The 17,755-nt window shown below is 51.2% G+C and overlaps 5 protein-coding genes across 5 annotated transcripts; 3 read left to right on the plus strand and 2 right to left on the minus strand.

Moving 5' to 3' along the window:
• Nucleotides 1-505: 505 nt before the first annotated feature.
• Nucleotides 506-2,233, minus strand: GT037_009919 (plastidic glucose transporter 4; the record flags this gene model as incomplete). The annotated part of the gene is made up of 1 exon (XM_038934966.1): nucleotides 506-2,233. One exon carries the CDS (start codon nucleotides 2,231-2,233, stop codon nucleotides 506-508), a length of 1,728 nt encoding a protein of 575 aa, XP_038782380.1.
• A 2,263-nt stretch (nucleotides 2,234-4,496) lies between these two features.
• On the minus strand, nucleotides 4,497-5,715 carry GT037_009920 (glycoside hydrolase family 93 protein; the record flags this gene model as incomplete). Its single annotated transcript, XM_038934967.1, has 2 exons — nucleotides 4,497-5,133; nucleotides 5,189-5,715. The coding sequence occupies 2 exons, from the start codon at nucleotides 5,713-5,715 to the stop codon at nucleotides 4,497-4,499; spliced, it is 1,164 nt and encodes a 387-aa protein (XP_038782381.1).
• Nucleotides 5,716-7,088: 1,373 nt separating this feature from the next.
• GT037_009921 (uncharacterized protein) lies at nucleotides 7,089-7,928 on the plus strand (the record flags this gene model as incomplete). The annotated part of the gene is made up of 1 exon (XM_038934968.1): nucleotides 7,089-7,928. One exon carries the CDS (start codon nucleotides 7,089-7,091, stop codon nucleotides 7,926-7,928), a length of 840 nt encoding a protein of 279 aa, XP_038782382.1.
• Nucleotides 7,929-8,215: 287 nt separating this feature from the next.
• Nucleotides 8,216-9,320, plus strand: GT037_009922 (glycoside hydrolase family 93 protein; the record flags this gene model as incomplete). The annotated part of the gene is made up of 3 exons (XM_038934969.1): nucleotides 8,216-8,218; nucleotides 8,272-8,979; nucleotides 9,036-9,320. The coding sequence occupies 3 exons, from the start codon at nucleotides 8,216-8,218 to the stop codon at nucleotides 9,318-9,320; spliced, it is 996 nt and encodes a 331-aa protein (XP_038782383.1).
• A 798-nt stretch (nucleotides 9,321-10,118) lies between these two features.
• GT037_009923 (spo22-domain-containing protein) lies at nucleotides 10,119-17,713 on the plus strand (the record flags this gene model as incomplete). Its single annotated transcript, XM_038934970.1, has 18 exons — nucleotides 10,119-10,266; nucleotides 10,335-10,357; nucleotides 10,448-10,465; nucleotides 10,527-10,830; nucleotides 10,887-11,644; nucleotides 11,697-11,893; nucleotides 12,291-12,433; nucleotides 12,487-13,010; nucleotides 13,071-13,329; nucleotides 13,383-14,325; nucleotides 14,372-14,463; nucleotides 14,515-14,819; nucleotides 14,866-15,160; nucleotides 15,211-15,386; nucleotides 15,440-15,747; nucleotides 16,426-16,684; nucleotides 16,734-17,488; nucleotides 17,539-17,713. The coding sequence occupies 18 exons, from the start codon at nucleotides 10,119-10,121 to the stop codon at nucleotides 17,711-17,713; spliced, it is 5,682 nt and encodes a 1,893-aa protein (XP_038782384.1).
• Nucleotides 17,714-17,755: the final 42 nt, after the last annotated feature.

A 17,755-nucleotide genomic window follows, 5' to 3' on the forward strand; every position in this document is an offset into this window, starting at 1 on the left:
TTGAGAGTCAGAAAGCTATGGAAATGGAATAAGCACGCTAGACTTTTTTCTCTTGAAGAATCCCAAGCCAGGTCATAGTTACTCTCTGTCAAAACTTGGGCTCGGGTGATACGCTCTCTGGTTGCTGATGCGGACGTTGACCCCGAATGTGCCCAGATAAAGACTGAAAAAGATCCTTTTATCTAATCACTGGATATGCAACATAGCTACATGATACATAGTTATCTAGAACGAATAGACGTACACAGGTCCTGCGAAAGTTTTGAAAGTCGTGTGCATCTACTTGTTCCAGATAATCATGTTTCATATGAATATATTCAATAGTAAGAACAATGTCAAACTCAAAATGTGCATTGTGGGTATATAGTAATTATCGTATCCTCCGTCCATATTTCGCCATACATCATGCGCTCATAAATTGAGCATTCGTCGTAATGGATGTCTGCGTGCAATATGGAATGCAGACAGCGACTCAAAAAACTTTCATAGTGATCCTCTGTTTTCCCTACTCCTCGCGTCTACCCCTCCTGTTGTTGTCAATGAACACCTTCTTAAATCTGAAGCTGCACAAGTCCTTGGTAACTTCCCATGAGCTCTTCGCGTTCTGTGCAACAAGCTTTCGGGTAGGCTGCTGGAACAACTGGTCAATCTCCTCAAGTGTCAGATCTTTGGTTTCAGGCATGAAGAAGATCTGATAGAACCAGCCCAATACAGCGATACCGCCGTAGAAACCCAGGGAAAGACCCGTCTTTGTGAAGGCGTTTTGCATGCCAGTGAAGTTGTAGGTGACGATGAAAGAAGACAGGAAGAGCCATCCGGTGGAGGTGGTCATTCCGTAAGAACGGAGGTAGGTTGGGTAGACCTCAGAGGGAATGACCCAGGTCAATGCGGCGTAAGAACCAAAGAACAATTCGTACAGGATAAGACCGGTGAAGTAGGTACCAAGAGTACCTTGCAGAGATTCGATCTGGTATGATACACCAACAAGGACGAGACCGACGAGGAAACCAGGCAACATGGCAATGGCCCAGAAACGACGACCACAAGTTTCCATCAGGAAAATGGCTGGGATGGTACCGATGAGAAGAGAACCACCTCCAACGAGAGCCATGTAGTTGGAGGTAACCTTGTCGAAGCCGACTTGATTCATGAGTACAGACATGTAGTACATGATTGCGTTGATACCCGTAAATTGTCCTAGGAAGATCATGATGTTGGCGTAGATGATAGCACGGCGAGCACGCGGCTTGGTGAAGAAGTCCATCCATGGGAAGCGGTTTGTGCGCCCAGCAGCCACCTCGGCTTCTTCCATCTCAGTGCTAACCTTCATGACGAAAAACTCCTCGCGAGATTCGTGGGTAGCAGTACCACGAATGCGCTTCCAGACCTTGAATGCCTCCAGAGTCTTGCCCTTGTGCATAAGGTACCTAGGAGATTCAGGCATGAAGAGGATACCAATGCCCATGATAGTGGAGAAGACGAGCGATGAACCAAGGATATAGCGCCAGTTACCCGGTACGGTGATGAACATGGCTGCAACGGCATAGCCAAGAACTTCTCCTAGGGCAATGTTGAACTGGTAGAGGGAAACGAGGTTACCACGGAGTCTGCTTTCGACAGTCTCAGCGACGTAGACGGGGACAGTACCGCCTTCGAGACCGACACCGGCACCGAGGATGACACGAGCAGCGACGATCATGCCGTAGTTCATGGATCCGGCCTCGAGCGCGCCACCGATAGTGTAGAGGATACAGGAGATGATGATAGCCCAGCGGCGACCGAAGTATTCGTTGCATGGCGAAATGAGGAAGGCACCCGCAATAGCTCCTAGCGGCATACCGGAGTTGACGAGGGAGTTTTGTTGAGCGGTAAGGTGGAGATCATCGGGAAGTTCGAGGTTAGCACCAGAGATGAGCGACTGGTCCAAGCCAGAAAGTAGACCACCCATAGATGCGAAAGCGACAATCATCCATGTGAAATGCTTGGGATTCTTGAATTCGATATCCAATAAGCCCTTCTTGTAGTTGGCCTGCTCCAACTCCTTCTCGAGATCCTGGATCAGGTTCTCAGATTCCCATCCCCTCGCATCTTCGAGCTGTTCGGTCTTGGCCTTGGGTGCGGAGTAGTCTGGTGTAGGAGCGACCGCAATGTTGTCGACCTTTTCGTTTTGCATTGGTTGTTGCGGCGACGATGTGTCATGCATCTCAACAACCTTGGTGTCCTTCTCGTCCATGGTGGGCAGTGATCAGCAAGGGACCAGCAGAAAGGATAGAGAAAGGTAGAGGGAGAAGGTCTGCAGCAAAAGGCTGGTATCTCACAACCCCTCACAAGCGGACGAGTCTCCGCCCTTTATAAACCCCAGTGGAGACGACCCATGCCCATGGAGAACCTCCCCATGGCGCTCCCCATCCCACCATCAACGTGACGTGACGTACGCGTGGAGTCTCCATGGCACGAACGCGGCAAAAAATTTGTCTCTCGCGGATCGCAATGCCGGGGTAGTAAGCACCAGTGCGTGGCCGGTTGTTGCAGACTTATCATGGGCTGTCCAGGAAGAGTAAGGCGGGTGGAGATAAACAAGCAAAGGACCGACCGTCTTGGTGGAGCTTGGCTGCAAAGAAGCTTCTAGCGGCCCACATGCGGCTCTGCGGTTGGATCCTATATTCCTGCCGAGATACTCTCCGGCCAGGTGTGGAAGGTTGCGCGTGTATTCGTCTCGAGGAAGTCTTTCCATACCACAACAAGATACCGCAGATGCTGGTTTCAAGAGCGCCAAGTTTGACATAAAGACAAGCATTACAGAAGGTGCGGAAGAGGCGCATGGCTCAACGTTCGCGACCAGTTCTGTTGTCTCCCGCTACCAGCTTCTCGAACGCCCAACCAATACCAAACTCTGCGCGCCATGACGTCGAGAGCCCTCGTGATGTGTCAAGAAACGGCGCGAATTGCAAGAGTCCAAGACCCGAAAGTCCATGCGTCCCATCGGAACCGTAGGCAAGGGTTGGTATGGTGTGAAAAGCCAATTCCCATCGCCATCGGGGGTAAACGCTTGATTCGGCGCCCATACCGTTTTCGGACGACCCGGTACGATAGTGCAGAGGGAGCATACCTTACTAAAGTACGCCGTCCGACATGTTCCGCTCCAGCCTCGTGCTCCCCCGTTCTCCAGGCTCTCCAGGCCTTGCTGTTGGGTGGACCTTGGAGGAGACCCGGGGTGCTCACACGCGGGCTGGGGGCCGCCTCGGGCAGAACCGGCGGCGACTTCCAACACCGTCAAGCACTTGCGGGAGAGCATGCTTAGCAGGTCTTGTTGTGCTGAGCGGCCTTTTGTTGGTGTTCAATCCTGTGTGATACTATCGTCCCTCATCTCCATTGTGAATTACGCTTGGGGCTTATGACTACCCAGCCAGACATCATATCAGTGCGCACTGATCTTGGGATCGGAGGTGGACCACATCGCTGAATCCTACAGCATCATAGCGCCCACATCGGACCATTCGCCTGCCTCCGACATTCTAGAGCTCCGATCCAATACACTACTACAAAACACAAGCCAAGCCATTAGCTAAATGACTCCATATCACGACTCCACACGGAGCCTCACAATCTCTACCGTGTATATGCGCAAGCGGTGTGACTGGTCGAGACGCTTCAGTGGATCATGCCCTGACTCGAGCAAGAAGAATCCCATGCTATGGTTTGGTTTGCATAGCACAAAAACCTGTCACACTTCTTTCATCCTTCCTAGAATGATGTACTTGTATTTCTCTCTTGCATTAGTATGATTCGTGGCTGTCAACTCTAAGTACTCACTTCGTCCCTGTCATCATCGAGATTGGACAACGTCTCATCCAGAACAACAAATTTGAGCTTTACATGGTATAGTTCCACGGTATAATCCAGCCTGTTGTCCAGATCCGTCTTGACTCTGTCACTCCCTTCGCTACTGCACGGTTCAGGCAAATTCGCATGAGTCGTAGCACGCGGCCGCCATCTATGGCATCTTTCTCCACAAGACCCACGGTTCCAGACACCTGGAAATACTAAAGGTTACTGCACCGACAGAGGAAGGTTTCGGTGCCCGAATTCTTTCTATCACTTTCCTTGCTCTGCCCCTATCTACGATCTCTCTTATCTTGAACATTTCAGTCCCATCTATAGTCATGGTGTAAGCTATGCCGACATAACATGAAAGTCTAGTGCCCGTCACTCTATAGCGCATACATTTCAGACAACACAGTACTTTCAACAAGCCGCCAAAGCCTCTGGTCCATGTACTCAAGGAGATTGAAAACACCCTGACTATCAAATATTAGAGGTGGAAATGACACAAGATACACAACGAGAGCAGTAGGTCAAGTATAGTATTCCACAAAAGACGAAGGCGAATTGCCATTGAGCTACAATAGTGATAGATAGGCTTATGCTGCTTATAACCTACGATAGGATAACACAATCCACCGACTTGAAATCAACTGCCCGCCAGATGCCAACTCTTACTCCGTTCCTGGCGCCTTAAGCACCTCATCCAGCCTCACGACCGTCGCCGAAAACGGTGTGTGAATGCCCGTACCCCTATCGTCGTAAGTCTCACCTCCGTAAATCATCAGATGATTCGGCCTCTTATTGAAGATCTGAATAGCCCGACTGTACACCGCACCGGCCGGCGTAGCATGTTCCTCCCACTTATCCAACGCGCCACCTGCAGAGTTCGTATACACCTGCCTTCGATCCGCATCACTTACTATAATCGTACCGTTTGGTCCACCAAGCGGGCTCCAGACCACATACGGACTTGCATTCGGCACCGTACTGTTGTTAATAACGATGGGTCTGCCAATGCTGTTGCGAAAGTTTAGCGGGCTATCGGCCATGACGTAGTAAACTGGGTAGTTCGAGCCGTACGAAGACGAATTTCCGATGGGCAATTCGTGGACGAGAATCCATTGGTTGAGCGGAGGAATAAAGGCTACTACCGTCATACCTGGGCGAGCGAGGTACTCTTCGTAGGCGACATCGTTTACCACTGGGCCCCAGGTTTTTAGGTCGGTGGAGGTTTGGTGGGCGAGTTTTTGGCCGTGCAGGGGGTCGCGTTGGTCTGAGTAGTAGGCTACTAACTGGCCTTGGTACTGTCTGCGTTACGTATTAGCACCAGTGGTGTTGGGTAGGTATGAATTGCGGTACTTACAAGAAGTACGGCTCCCAGATTGGCGTCGCGCCATTTGTAGTATTTGGCCTCCCGCCTTCAGCAACATGGCTTACGAACTCCCACGTCCGCGCACCGTCTCTGCTAGCATAGAGATCGATCCTTGTCCCGTTGTTACTCCAGCTGTTCCCACCCCCCAGAATGGTACCGGCTGGGTAGCCACCCATTGGTTCTGTCAATTCCGTCAGCGCCGGCTGGGCACTAAATCCCCAACCGTTGACTGTGTCATGAAGATCGGAAACGTGCTCCCAGGATGCACCGCCATCTTTGGATTCAAAGATCGGGAAGTAGTTTGGGTTGTGACCGGAGAGGGACGCTGTAGCGATGATTGTTCCGTCTTGGAGCTCAGTATAGCGCGGGTAAGTTATTCCCTCGTCGCCCGAGGTTTGATAGATGGTGTTGTTTGTAAAGAAGCCCCAGGGTTGGGGGGCAGAGCTGTTGCAGGATAGAGGGTGTGCAATGGCATTGCTGGACAATGCAGCTGTCGCTACCAGGAGCTTGAACAACATCGCTCCAACTTTCGTCTAGTATTGGAAGGGGTGTTTGAATGATACTGGGGTTGTGTAGATCGATCGTAACCTCAGCTTAAGTATCTCCATTCCGTCTTGAACGCCACAAAGTCATTGGTTTTCAGCGGTTCGGATCATCTCCAAAGCTTAGCCTCAAGAAGCAATGTGTAGTTCATCGCTTGTATTGACTATATACCCGGCGGGCTGTATAACGTGGTGTCAGTACCCCATGGGGCATTTTTGCCGGTGGATGTAGCTCATCTGTTTTCGCGCAAGTCGCCAACATGCGCTGAGTTTTGCTGTGTTCCATGATATTGGTGAGGGGAACACAGTCTTCTTCCGGGATTGGTTGTATCCTAACGGCGGGTAAGCCGGATGTTGAGATCTTGTACATGCTTTGGGTGCCTATAATGGTAGATCGACATTAAAATGTTGCGAAGCGAACTCAACAGAACCGTGCGAGTAGTCTTCAAAGATTTTGCACAGAATATTGGGTGTTTTCAGTGACCATAACTGCATTTGTGTTTCTGTGAATTGCTATTAATAGAACTGATGGCTCTCGTTTGGGCGTTGTGTCGACGAGCCAAGAAGGGTCGAACATGTGATGGCCCCGGAAAATTTGGCCGACATGGTATGTTATACTGAAGGAACGTTGTATTGGGTTCTAGGGGCTAAAGTGTAAGGTCGTGATGACGGATGCTGCATATGTAAACAGCCGCGGGTCTTTATGCCTTTCTACCCTGAGCCAGAAGCCAAGTCAGAAAGTGGAGAGAGTTTCCACATGGAGAATAGTATATGTACGAGCCCTCGTCCGGCAACGATTTTCTTGTGTTACTTGCAGTAGTCGAATAGTCGGTTGGCATCCGAGTGAAAGAATGCCGTAATTCGGCGCATTGCAGGATACTAGGCGTACTACCCCATGGGGAAAGCAAATCACCGTACATGATGCAACACTGCTCCACAAGTGTATCACCTGTCTCGTCCTGGACGAAGTGCCGCGAGTTTTTTTCGCTTGGCATCATTTACCTGAAATACCTGTGGACTGGCGAAAATGCGACTTGTACAATGTCCATTGGGCATGAAGGTAAAGGCATGGAGAATGACCTCCTTTGAATTGTATAGAGGTCTTGGTTTTCTCGTACGGCAGATAACAACGGCAGTCAACCCCTAGTATTCGAGATGAAAGTCTGGAGTTGATACCTAAAGCAGAACTCACGACAGTCAATCCCTAGTATACCAAGGAGATCGACTGATGGAGTTGACAGAACGGAGATTATCATTGAATGGAGCGCAGAAGATGAAAACATACTTAAGCGTCCGTTGCGGGACCAACTAGTTGCCAACGCAACAATCGAGTCCAGCGATCAGCGACCATGTTTCGTCCAACCTCTTTCTTCGCACTCGGCGCACTTCTGTTCCTCGCAATACTTGATCACGCCTCCGCTGTCACAGCGGGCTGCGGCAAGTCACCAAGGTTGACCAACGGTGTCCAAAGGACGACGGTGAACGGCAAGCAACGCCAGTGGACCCTCCGAATCCCGAAGAACTATGACAACTCCCATCCCTACAAGTTTATCTTCGGTCTCCACTGGTTGAATGGCGACATGACATCTGTCTCCGGCGGCAGCGCACCGTACTACGGCCTTGCAGCTCTTGCAAACGAGACGGCCATCTTCATCGCACCTGACGGCATAAACAAAGGCTGGGGAAACCAGAACGGCGAAGACATCACCTTCCTCGATACCATTCGCAAGCAAGTCGAGGATGATCTCTGCGTAGACGAGACACAACGTTTCTCCCTCGGATTCTCCTATGGCGGTGCTATGAGTTTCAGTCTAGCATGCAGTCGTGCGAAGGAGTACCGCGCCATCGCTGTGCTATCTGGTGCAACTCTTTCAGGCTGCGCCGGCGGAAACGATCCAATTGCTTTGTACCAGCAGCATGGAGTGAAAGACAGCGTCCTGCCCATCGCTTCAGGAAGGGAGATCAGAGACCGCTTCGTGAGACTTAACGGGTGCCAGGCTAAGAACGCGCCAGAGCCGGCGAAAAACAGCAGGCAGCGAATCAAGACGGTATATGATGGGTGCAAGTACCCGACACAGTGGACTGCTTTCGATGGAGACCATGTTGCGCTGCCCGGAGACGCGGGTAACGATGTTGGACCACAAAGTTTTACACCTGGTGAGGTCTGGAAGTTCTTCTCTCAGTTCTGAGGAGCGAGAATCTAGTGTGTTGAATTGATGGTGGGTGACTTGATGAAGTGAGGAAGACGGCTCAGTATAGCTAGAGGTGTATATAAATGTCAGTATTGAGATGATGAGAAAGTACAATTGAACATATCACGTGTCTTGAGATGAGAGGTTGATGAATGTGGAGAGTGAAGGGTGAGGGGCCAGAGTGACTGTCCGCACGTGAAGAGGCGCCCGCGCTACTCGGCTCCTTCCCCACCAGACGCGAGTGTCAACACCAACCAGACGCGTCCCGACTCGACCCCAACGTCATGGTAAGCATAAGCATCAACATGCCGCTATTCTATGCGCATACTGACTATGACAGGCGCGTCTCAGTGATGCGAATGGGAAGAAAAGGCGAGGCCGGCCTCCAGGCAGCCGCAACTCTAGTGGTGTTGTGAAGTCAAAGACGAAGCCCGCACCAAGGGCGGCTGCAGCGAAGAAAGGCAAGCCCAAGAAGAAACAGGCGCAAGAAGAAGTCGAGGACGAGCTCTCGATGGCTGTGGGCGCACAAACACAACCATCGAAACCCCGCAAGCGTAAATCCGACGAAACCGCCGAAGCCGAAGACGAGTCGCGCAACCAGTACGCGCAGTTGGAGACCAAGACGAAGAAGATACCACAAGAGCTGATGGACACATGGCCGCAACTGCCGCCTCAGGTCTTGGAGCAGATGACGGCCGTGGTACGCAATGCGAAGAAAGATATCGCCGAGACACAGCGAGACGAGCGCAGGATCATGGCCGCACACAACACACTCAATCCTCTTGTGCGGAAGCTGGCGCGTCAACTAGCTGAGTCGCGGATGCCTCCCCAGGCCAAAGACATCCACTTCAACATCGATAAGCTCACGGAGCGCAATGCCCAAGTATCACGAGAGGCCACGACAGTCCGGCATGCGAAGCAACTGCTCAGCGAGCAAGCCAAGATTGCTCAGCACCTGCTGAACAAGGACGAGGACAATCTGGACGCTCTGAAGAAGAACGTCAAGAGCTGGAGGACCGAGTGGAAACACCAGAAGAAGCACGGACGGGTGCGTGTCGGTCTATTCTAGACAAGCTGAATGTGTCGCTAACCTACCTGCTGTAGCTCCACCCCTTACTCCAAGGCCAAGGCCAAGGCGATGCGACGACGAACAGAGACGGTCCAGACGATATACACTTGAGGCCGTCACGACCAGTAGACTTGTCCCTCCTCGATACGTCTAACGACGACCTTGCGCCGGTGCTCGGACAATTGCGACGCGGCCTGGAGAGTATGCAGGGCAACCATACACAAGTAGAGGGTCTCGATACGGCCTTGAGAGACGCGCAGGCTGCACTAGACCATGTCCTGTTTAAGCACGCCAGTGCAGTGCAGTACGCTGCTCTTTGAAGCGTCGACATGCAGGTCCCGCAGCGGCTTTTGTTCTTTCCATAGTTGTGCATGAATCGGCGTATGGGTTGGCTTCTGTGCAGGCGTGGTGCACATGGGGGTGGGATGAATACCAGGGCAGGTATATGGCGTTGGAGGGCATCTCTATCAATTTACTCCCAGTTTTAGAACTGCGATTCCGACAGTATGGTCATCGGAAAATGTGCACCTGCGGCCGAGTCCATTTATGTAGTGTAGCAACACTAGAAAGTGATTGGCTCCACCACCTTGGCACGGCCTCTCGGCAGAGCGGAGCCACTTCTGCAGCTACAGCCCTTCTATGCGAAACTTGTGCGAACTACAACACGTCAAGCACGTCGCTCTTCGCATAACCTGGAAACCATCCGAGATCGTCAGCGTCTCGCAGCGGGAAGCTGTCAAAATTGCCGCTAAGAAATTCTCGCGGTGCACTTCTCCGCTATTGGATGTCCTGGCAGCCTCCGGGATCTTCCTTCCAAGGTTCGGTTCGGCAAAGCACGCGACCGCAGACATTCACCTGTCCCTTGTGCCTCTAAACCCACACCTCTCCGCCACTCGTCTACCGCGACTACAGGCTCTGTTGTGCCACCAAAGAACGTGTCTCTGGCGCATCGCGACCTTCTTTGCTCTTTCCGATGCTTCAGTGCCTGGCGAGACCCCTGTCGTAACACACATGAACCTGCGCGTCTCCAAGAAAAGCACCCGGCTCTGACACCGACCCACTATCCACACTTGATGACGGAAGCTGCACGACGATCAAATGGAGCTTCGCCAGACAACATGGCCGAATCCAAAGAAACAGACAAGGACAAAGTTGCCCCAGATAATGACGTGTCCAAAGCCCATTCTCCTGCGAAGAGCAAACCCAATGCGACCAATTCTGAGGCGCCTGCAAAGCCACCAAAAAAGCGTAGAAAAGTAAACCATGGTAAGCCATCGACGCTGTGTAGCCGCGAAGGCGTCCGCAACCTTGCTAACCTATATGCTTCCATGTAGCATGCATCTACTGCAGACGTTCGGTGAGCTCCACCCACATCCCCAGCATTCGATACATACCATGTGTTCGCATGTAAGACAATTTTTCCTGCTTGCTGACTCAAACCAATCAGCACATGACCTGTGATCTCGTAAGTGCGCCAAATGAGGCATCGTCTATTCGCAAGCTGATTGTGCCTTCGCCCAATGCAGGAGCGACCATGCACACGCTGTGTAAAACGAAATATTGGACACCTCTGTCACGACGAGCCGCGTGAAGGTGTTAAGAAGTCCAAGTCTGAGCCAGAGAATGGTGATGGACAGAGTCAGCCCACTCAGGTCGAGTCAACTCCCTCCGATGCCGCATCAACGGCCGCTCCACCAGTTCCGGATGCAGGGCTTAACCTGGCCACGCATCCAGTACCTCCTAATAGGGATGCCAGCACAACATCAGGTACCCGAAACGACTCCGTATCCGCGCCACAATTGCCTGCTTTGACGGCTGGTAGTCAGCCTTGTAAGTTACACTTCCCTTCAGCTCCACATCGTAATCGTCACTGACACTCCTGGGAGTTTTGGGTTACGATGGTTTGCTCTCATCTCAGAACAGCCTTCAGGACATGCAATTCCACCCGTCATATATGTTCAATACCTCAGAAGTTAGCAATGAGTATAACCTGCTCAACGACTTCCTCAACAACAGTCTCATGGATGACGGTGCATTCTATGGAGGCAATGACTTCCACAGTCTCTTCACCGATGCCTCACTCATGAACCAGATGGACTCTCTGAATGGCAATTCTGCCTACAGTGCAAGCACATCAAGACCGCCTCAATTACTTCCACCTCCCGCGCAGAATGCCGCCGGTAATGCTACATCACGACAAGCAGCTGGGGTTCCCATCGACAAGGCCAGAGAAAGATACCTTGTCACAGCCGCCGACCCTGCTGGAAACGACAGTCCTGAAGAGCGCATGAACAAACTACTCAAAGCGAAAGTCGACGCAGGGCTCCTAAAACCTTTCAACTACGTCAAGGGGTATGCCAGATTAAACCAGTATATGGAACAAAACCTGCAGCAGGCATCTCGCATCCGCGTACTTCGCCAACTGGATCGCTTCCGGCCCAAGTTCCGCGAGCGAATGCAGAGCCTGACGGACGTCGATCTAGTACGCATTGAGATGTGGTTCGACAAGAGCTTAATGGAGTACGATCGCGTCTTTGCTAGCATGGCGATACCTGCGTGCTGCTGGAGAAGAACAGGCGAGATATATCGCGGCAACAAGGAAATGGCGCGGCTCATCCACGTACCGATGTCGAAGTTGCGAGACGTAAGCTAGAACAACTATCGCTTGGATATAGAGCAAGCTAACCAGAACAAAGGGTAATATTGCTCTGCACGAGATCATTGCCGAACCATCGCTGGTATCGTATTGGGAGAAGTTTGGCGCCATCGCATTCGATCATACGCAGAAAGCTATTCTGACGAGTTGCTCCCTGAAGAATCCAGATCCACATTCCAAGGATCCAGAGATACGGTGCTGCTTTTCGTTTACGGTGAAGCGAGATGCTTGGAATATGTAAGTGGTGGTCGATGTTTGCATGGGAGCTTAGACTGACTGTGACCAGACCGGCGTTGATTGTGGGTAACTTCCTTCCTATCACTGAGGCTACGTCGGGGTCGCTACCAGCTTCGTAGAGCCTTTATGGCAAGTCCACTGCTCACTGGCGGCGTTGAATTGTAGTTTGTAATGAGTTGAGGATGTAGCAACACCGGGCTTGGATGTCTAGATGCATCCACCAGAAAAAGTATGTACACAATCTGTTGTGAAGGAAATCAGGACTGCGGCAAGAGGCTTTACTTCAACATGTATATCCTATTGCTTGCATCTTTATCTGATTGTATTTGTTCTTCTGTCTCTAATTCAGATGCACTCTTGTGTTGCTCCTTCCCAATCTTTTCACGTGTAGGTGAAGTTACCTTCGAGAATGGCAGGTCGCGACTTCACTTTCCATACGTCACCCTCCACCTGTCTCTTCTCCACCTCTTTCATGCAAGATGTCTCGCGCGCAATCAGCAACAAAGTTAGAGCGCGAAAAGAAGTTGAAGGCGGTTCTGAGTGAGTGCTATAATTTATACTCTTCCTGCGCATGACGCTCACGTTTCTTCTAGCATTCGCGTCAACTCTCAGCGAACGCATCGAAACTGGTAACAATGACGCGACGCTCACCAGTGAACTCCAAACGCAGATGCGCGGCCTCCCTCTCCAAACCTCATCCGCCCTCACCGCGAAGCAAGATGAACTCGATAAACTAGGAACTGAGCTCTGGAACCAAGCTACACGCTTACGCCGCAAAGACGAATCTGACATCGATGCACAACCCGAAGATGCGACAGCGCACAAGTCTCACACCCTGACTTTTCTGCGTGCTTACGCGTTCATGCTGCTCGATTCAGCTGGCGGCCGGGGTCCGAAGGGGCGGCAAAGGAAGAACTGTATTCGACTGATCAAGGTTGCCTTGAAGGCGGCCAGAGTATGCATTGAGGGGAATGAACTGGGCGTTGCAACAAAAGTTCTTGAACGCGCCGCCGATTACGAAGAAATTTTGGGTAAGCGGGACGAAGGTGGAGACGAGAGGGACGGGGAGCTTGTAGATGGATTCAGGGCGCAGTATTTTGCTGTGCGTACAACTTTGGTAAGTGAACTATCGGGTGCGACGCCCCCGAGATGCGCCATCGAATTGACGCACGTATAGGCATGGCGTAGTGGTCGTCTGGACATGGCAGAGCACATGTTTAGGAAGTGTAAAGAGTTTGGGAAAAGCTTCAACGCTACCACGACTGAGCAGCTTGCTGATCTACTATATGAGATCGGAAAAGCCGCCCTGGCGAAGCGCGATTGCGAGATTGCCGCGAGGTGGTTAGAACGCGCTTTTGATGTCCTTGGAGAGCAAGATCTGGACATGCTCAGCCCCGAGATTGGTGAGCTGAGACTTAGCATCATGCAGGGCCTTGGTAAGAAGACACATCATACACAACCGGAAGACGACAGCTAATGATACCATCAGTCAACGCATACATGAAGACCAAGACTATGGAAACACAAGAGAAGGCATGGCAAATGATGAGGTTGATGGAAACCGACTTTGGAGACAAAATGATGGTTTCCTTGCTGAAAATCGAACTCTTATCCGAAGCTCAAACTTTCGACCCAACCGAGTTCTACAACGTCCTTTTGCGTATGATACGCACCGTTGTGTTGAATGACACAAATTTCAAGACCATCATGCATCACATACACAAGCTGAAAGATCACAGCAGCACCACCGCCTGCAAAGCACTCGAGGATTTAATCGACGTTCGGCTCTTTCGAGAAGAAAACCAATCTTGGATCGAAAAAGCTGTCATCACACGTATCTGGATTGGAACAAACAACAGTCTCGCTGACAACAGTCTCGCTGACAATACGCTCGAGCAGCTCCAGGAGCTCTTCGATACCGTCGACCAGAACTCGAAGATTCGCCTTTCTGCTCCTGCTACACATGCTGCGCAGACTTTGTTGTGGAAGAAAGTAGGGGCCGCAATTAGCCAGGAGCAATATCATGTGGCTGAGGCGTGGTGTCGGATGTGCCTCCATGCTATCTTCGAGAGAGCTGGGGTCCAGAATAAAGCGAAAGTTGCGAGAAAGATTATACAGTGTGCACTGGCGACGCGCGACTATGAAGGCGCGAGGGAAGTGCATAAAAAGATGCCAGAGAGTGGCAAGGATGACCCTGTGACGAGGTATTTGCTGTATAAGGCTGGTCTCCGAGGCGGGGATGAAGACTTTGCGGCTGAATGTCTCGATCACGTTTGTCGGACTTCTGCGAAAGATGCTACTCTGCTTTATGCTTGTGTTATGGAGGCTCAAAGTGCGGGGAACAAGAGGCAGGCCATTAGTGCTCTGGAGAAGGTGCTTGAAAAGTACGAGCATAATGCGCTGGCAGAGATCAATCTTCCTGCGCTATTGCGGTAAGTCGTTTGCTGGAGTTGCTTTACGTTGTTGACAGGTGACCAGGTCTGCCACTCGTATGCTAGAGTCTGAACTTATCAAGGACGGCAAGATTGACACCGGTGTTTTGAGACAGATTTGCAATATCTTCGAAGGAGGTGAGTGGCAGCACTCTTTCTGGTTGAGAACTTTTTCATAACGCTCGCCAGCATGCCTTCAAGCTAAAGCGTCCCGTACGAGGCCGAGCACACCGGCTAAAGAACTATTTACAGCCGTGGAATTTGAGTGGCTCTCCAAGAATGCTTATAACATATCGCTCAAGTACTGTGTGGAGATGCCACCAGGGTCTCTGGTCAGGTTGCTGAGCTGCTGTATCGAGTTCATCAAACTGCTCAAGGGGAAGACCCAACCAGAGGCAGACGGTGACCTCTGCCTCCGACTAGTGTTCTGCGAATTCCTCTCTGCATGCACCTACACCACTCTGGCACGCGCAGAGGATAACACTGAGCAGAGCGTCAGTCGCGTTTGTTGTTGCATCAACCAATAGCTGACTAGCTTAGATTCATTACTACCTAGAAACCCGCAAACACAGTCAAGAATTTCGACAAGCTGCAGCAGAAGGTATAGACAAACTCAGTGGACCTTCTCAAGCCGAAATTATTTCCAAACACCTCCAAGTTGTCAAGTTGGAGCTTGAAGCTGTGCTCAAGCTTCAAAGATGGGATGAACTCGACAAGCTTTTCGACCAATGTTGGAAGTACAAGAGTCCAGACCACTACGAAACGTTGGCAGATCTTGTCCTGGTTACACACGGGTGCATCCTGAAAGCGGGCGTAGACAAGAAGTACCAGACAAGTAAGATCTGAAGCTGAGTTGCGTTAGAACCCAACTGACAAGATTCGTAGAAGTACTGTCTGTTCTTGAGAAGATCATCAATTTGACGTGCCGACAACCAAACCGGGACATAACGAAGCTGGCTCGTTGGCTCCGGTGCCTGTTCAATATTTCACTTGAGCATGACGAGAAGGCCAGTCTCAAGTGCATTGAGCAAGTTACGCACATGGCAGCGAAGCAGCAAAACGTAAGTCCCATTTACCTTCTTATCTGTTGATTCATTTTAAAAAGTCCGTTCAGACCGTCCATTCTATCACTGCAAAAGTTGGACTGCACACACCACCGCTATCATCTGACCCTGCGAAGAATGCAGACGCTGCAGACCCGGCTGATGATTACATCAAGGAACTCGAGCGCTACCCCAAGACAGAGCTCGAATGGCTTGCATGCACCCTCTTCAATCGTGCGGTGGACTATTATTTGCAGGAGAACGACGATGCGACAAGAAAATGGGCAAATCAGGCGTTCCTTGTAGCACAGTGCATTGATGATGGCGGTGCGACAAGGAATAACTTGATGAATCGGTTTGCAAGGCTGAAGTTTGGAGAGTAACCGGCACAGCAAGCGGCTTGAGGCGCCCCAACCCAGATCGTATCCAACGGGCAGGATAAGCACTTCGCACGTTATAGGCATAGCGCATTGTTGCATTTGTGGCTTCACACCTGGGCATCGCGTGTCCTCCACTGATACTCATCAACTAAAATTATACACGTAAGGCCTTAAAATCTGCTCCACAGATTACGCCACTGATGTGGGTCGCTCGATGCCGACGCGGCCGTTCGTTCCGCGCGGCCAAACCTCACGCCCACGCATTTGTGTACGCGGCGCAGTGCAAACTCGGCGGCATGACGGCGGTAAAAGAAGGGGATAGTATCTTTAGGAGACGCCACCATGCAATTTGTGGGTTAAATATTCTTCCACTGACAGATAACCATAGGTTGATAGCGTCGTCTGCAACGCGCACGCGACATGTATCCGCTTTCGGGCGTAGTAGATGTTTCTGACCCATGTCATCCCGGGGATGACACCCACAGCAAGGCTCGCACTGCACAGGCGTCGTCATGTTCCTTAATGCCCAGCCATGTTGACGCTGGGAGTTCCCGCAGTTACGAGCCTATACTTTCACAAAGGCTGCCCGCCATTTGCTTTCATTTGCTCGAGCTGATCGCGTTGCTAACACTTCACTCTTACACGCTTTTCGAACCGTCAACTAGCTAGTGCTGTAGCGCGATGAGGTTCTTCTCAAGGCTGCATGTATGTGCGGCTCTAGCTATTCTTATGATCTTGTACTTCACCTGGGTTCACTCTGCCGACTTCGAAGACACCGTCCACACCGTCTGGCGCGGTAGCGCGCATCGCATTGTAGTATTTGGTAATGATTGGTCCGACACTGGAAGCTACCGCGTCTCGTCGCCTGTATTGTCTGCGGTCGTTGCCCGCGATGCTGACCGAGGCGATTTGTGGGTAGAGACTTTATGCAAAGAGGTTAGTGGGAGTCACAAACAACGTGAAGACATGACCTGACAGACTTTAGCTCGCGTGTGATACCATTGACAACTTCGCGCACTCCAAGCCGGCTGCCGCTGCACATATCGGATCGTTGGTTGACGCAGATGTTCACTCGGAAGCGAAAGGCGCCGGGAGTAACGAGACCACCGTAACTCCGTTCGACTTCAAGACACAGGTGGAACAGTACATCACCTACGACAAAGGACGCCGAGTTATCCCGCAAAGTCTGCGAAAAGGGGACGAGTGGACTTTCTTCACTGTTTTCTTCGGCTTGTGGGATCTTTTGGAGTACTCTACACTGGAAAAGGCTGCTGCCATGTCTGCTGTGGACAAGAGCATTGCATCGCTGTTTCTGAATCTTGATGTACTCGCCGAACATACTGCAAATCCGCCGAAAGTCGTCATGCCGAAGATGATCGACGCTAGCTTCCTACCTCAGTTCCAGCTGCAGAAGAGAGCGATGCGGGAAGCCGACTTTGCGGTGACTCAGCACCGAATGGTGTTTTTGTGGTCATATTGGGATACTGTTTTGGTTCGGACTGCATCCCAGTGGAACAAAGGTGCTGTCTACATGCCTGGGCCGAATGATTTGATCATGGAGGAAGTTCGCGCCAAACAGCTACACTCGAGACAGATCTCAGATGCAGCTGGTGTCGGTAAACAAGCCCCTCTTTTCGAACAGATTGAACAACCATGTCTCGTGCCGCAACGAAGTGGTGCATCGGATCTACAAACATCCGACGTGCAGAAGTGCTCCGTTCCAGCCGCACACTTATTCTGGTAAGTCAACGGCTACACAAACGCATTGTCTCAACCTGACTAGGTAATAGGGATAACGTCCAACTCAGCGGTCCTGCCCATGAGCTAATCGGAAAGCAAGCCGCTAGCCTCGTACGGGGAAATCAAACTGTCAATGAGCGCGAGATGCAAAGCTCCGACAACAACGAAAAACCTAAGGAACAAGAGGGACAGAACTTCAACCTGAAATTCCCTCCAGGTTTCTAGTACGCCGCGATAGAGACACTGTCTAGAACTTGGCCAAGGCTT

This window comes from Alternaria burnsii (genome assembly GCF_013036055.1).
Source record: "Alternaria burnsii strain CBS107.38 chromosome Unknown 701, whole genome shotgun sequence".
Lineage (NCBI taxonomy): Eukaryota > Fungi > Ascomycota > Dothideomycetes > Pleosporales > Pleosporaceae > Alternaria > Alternaria burnsii.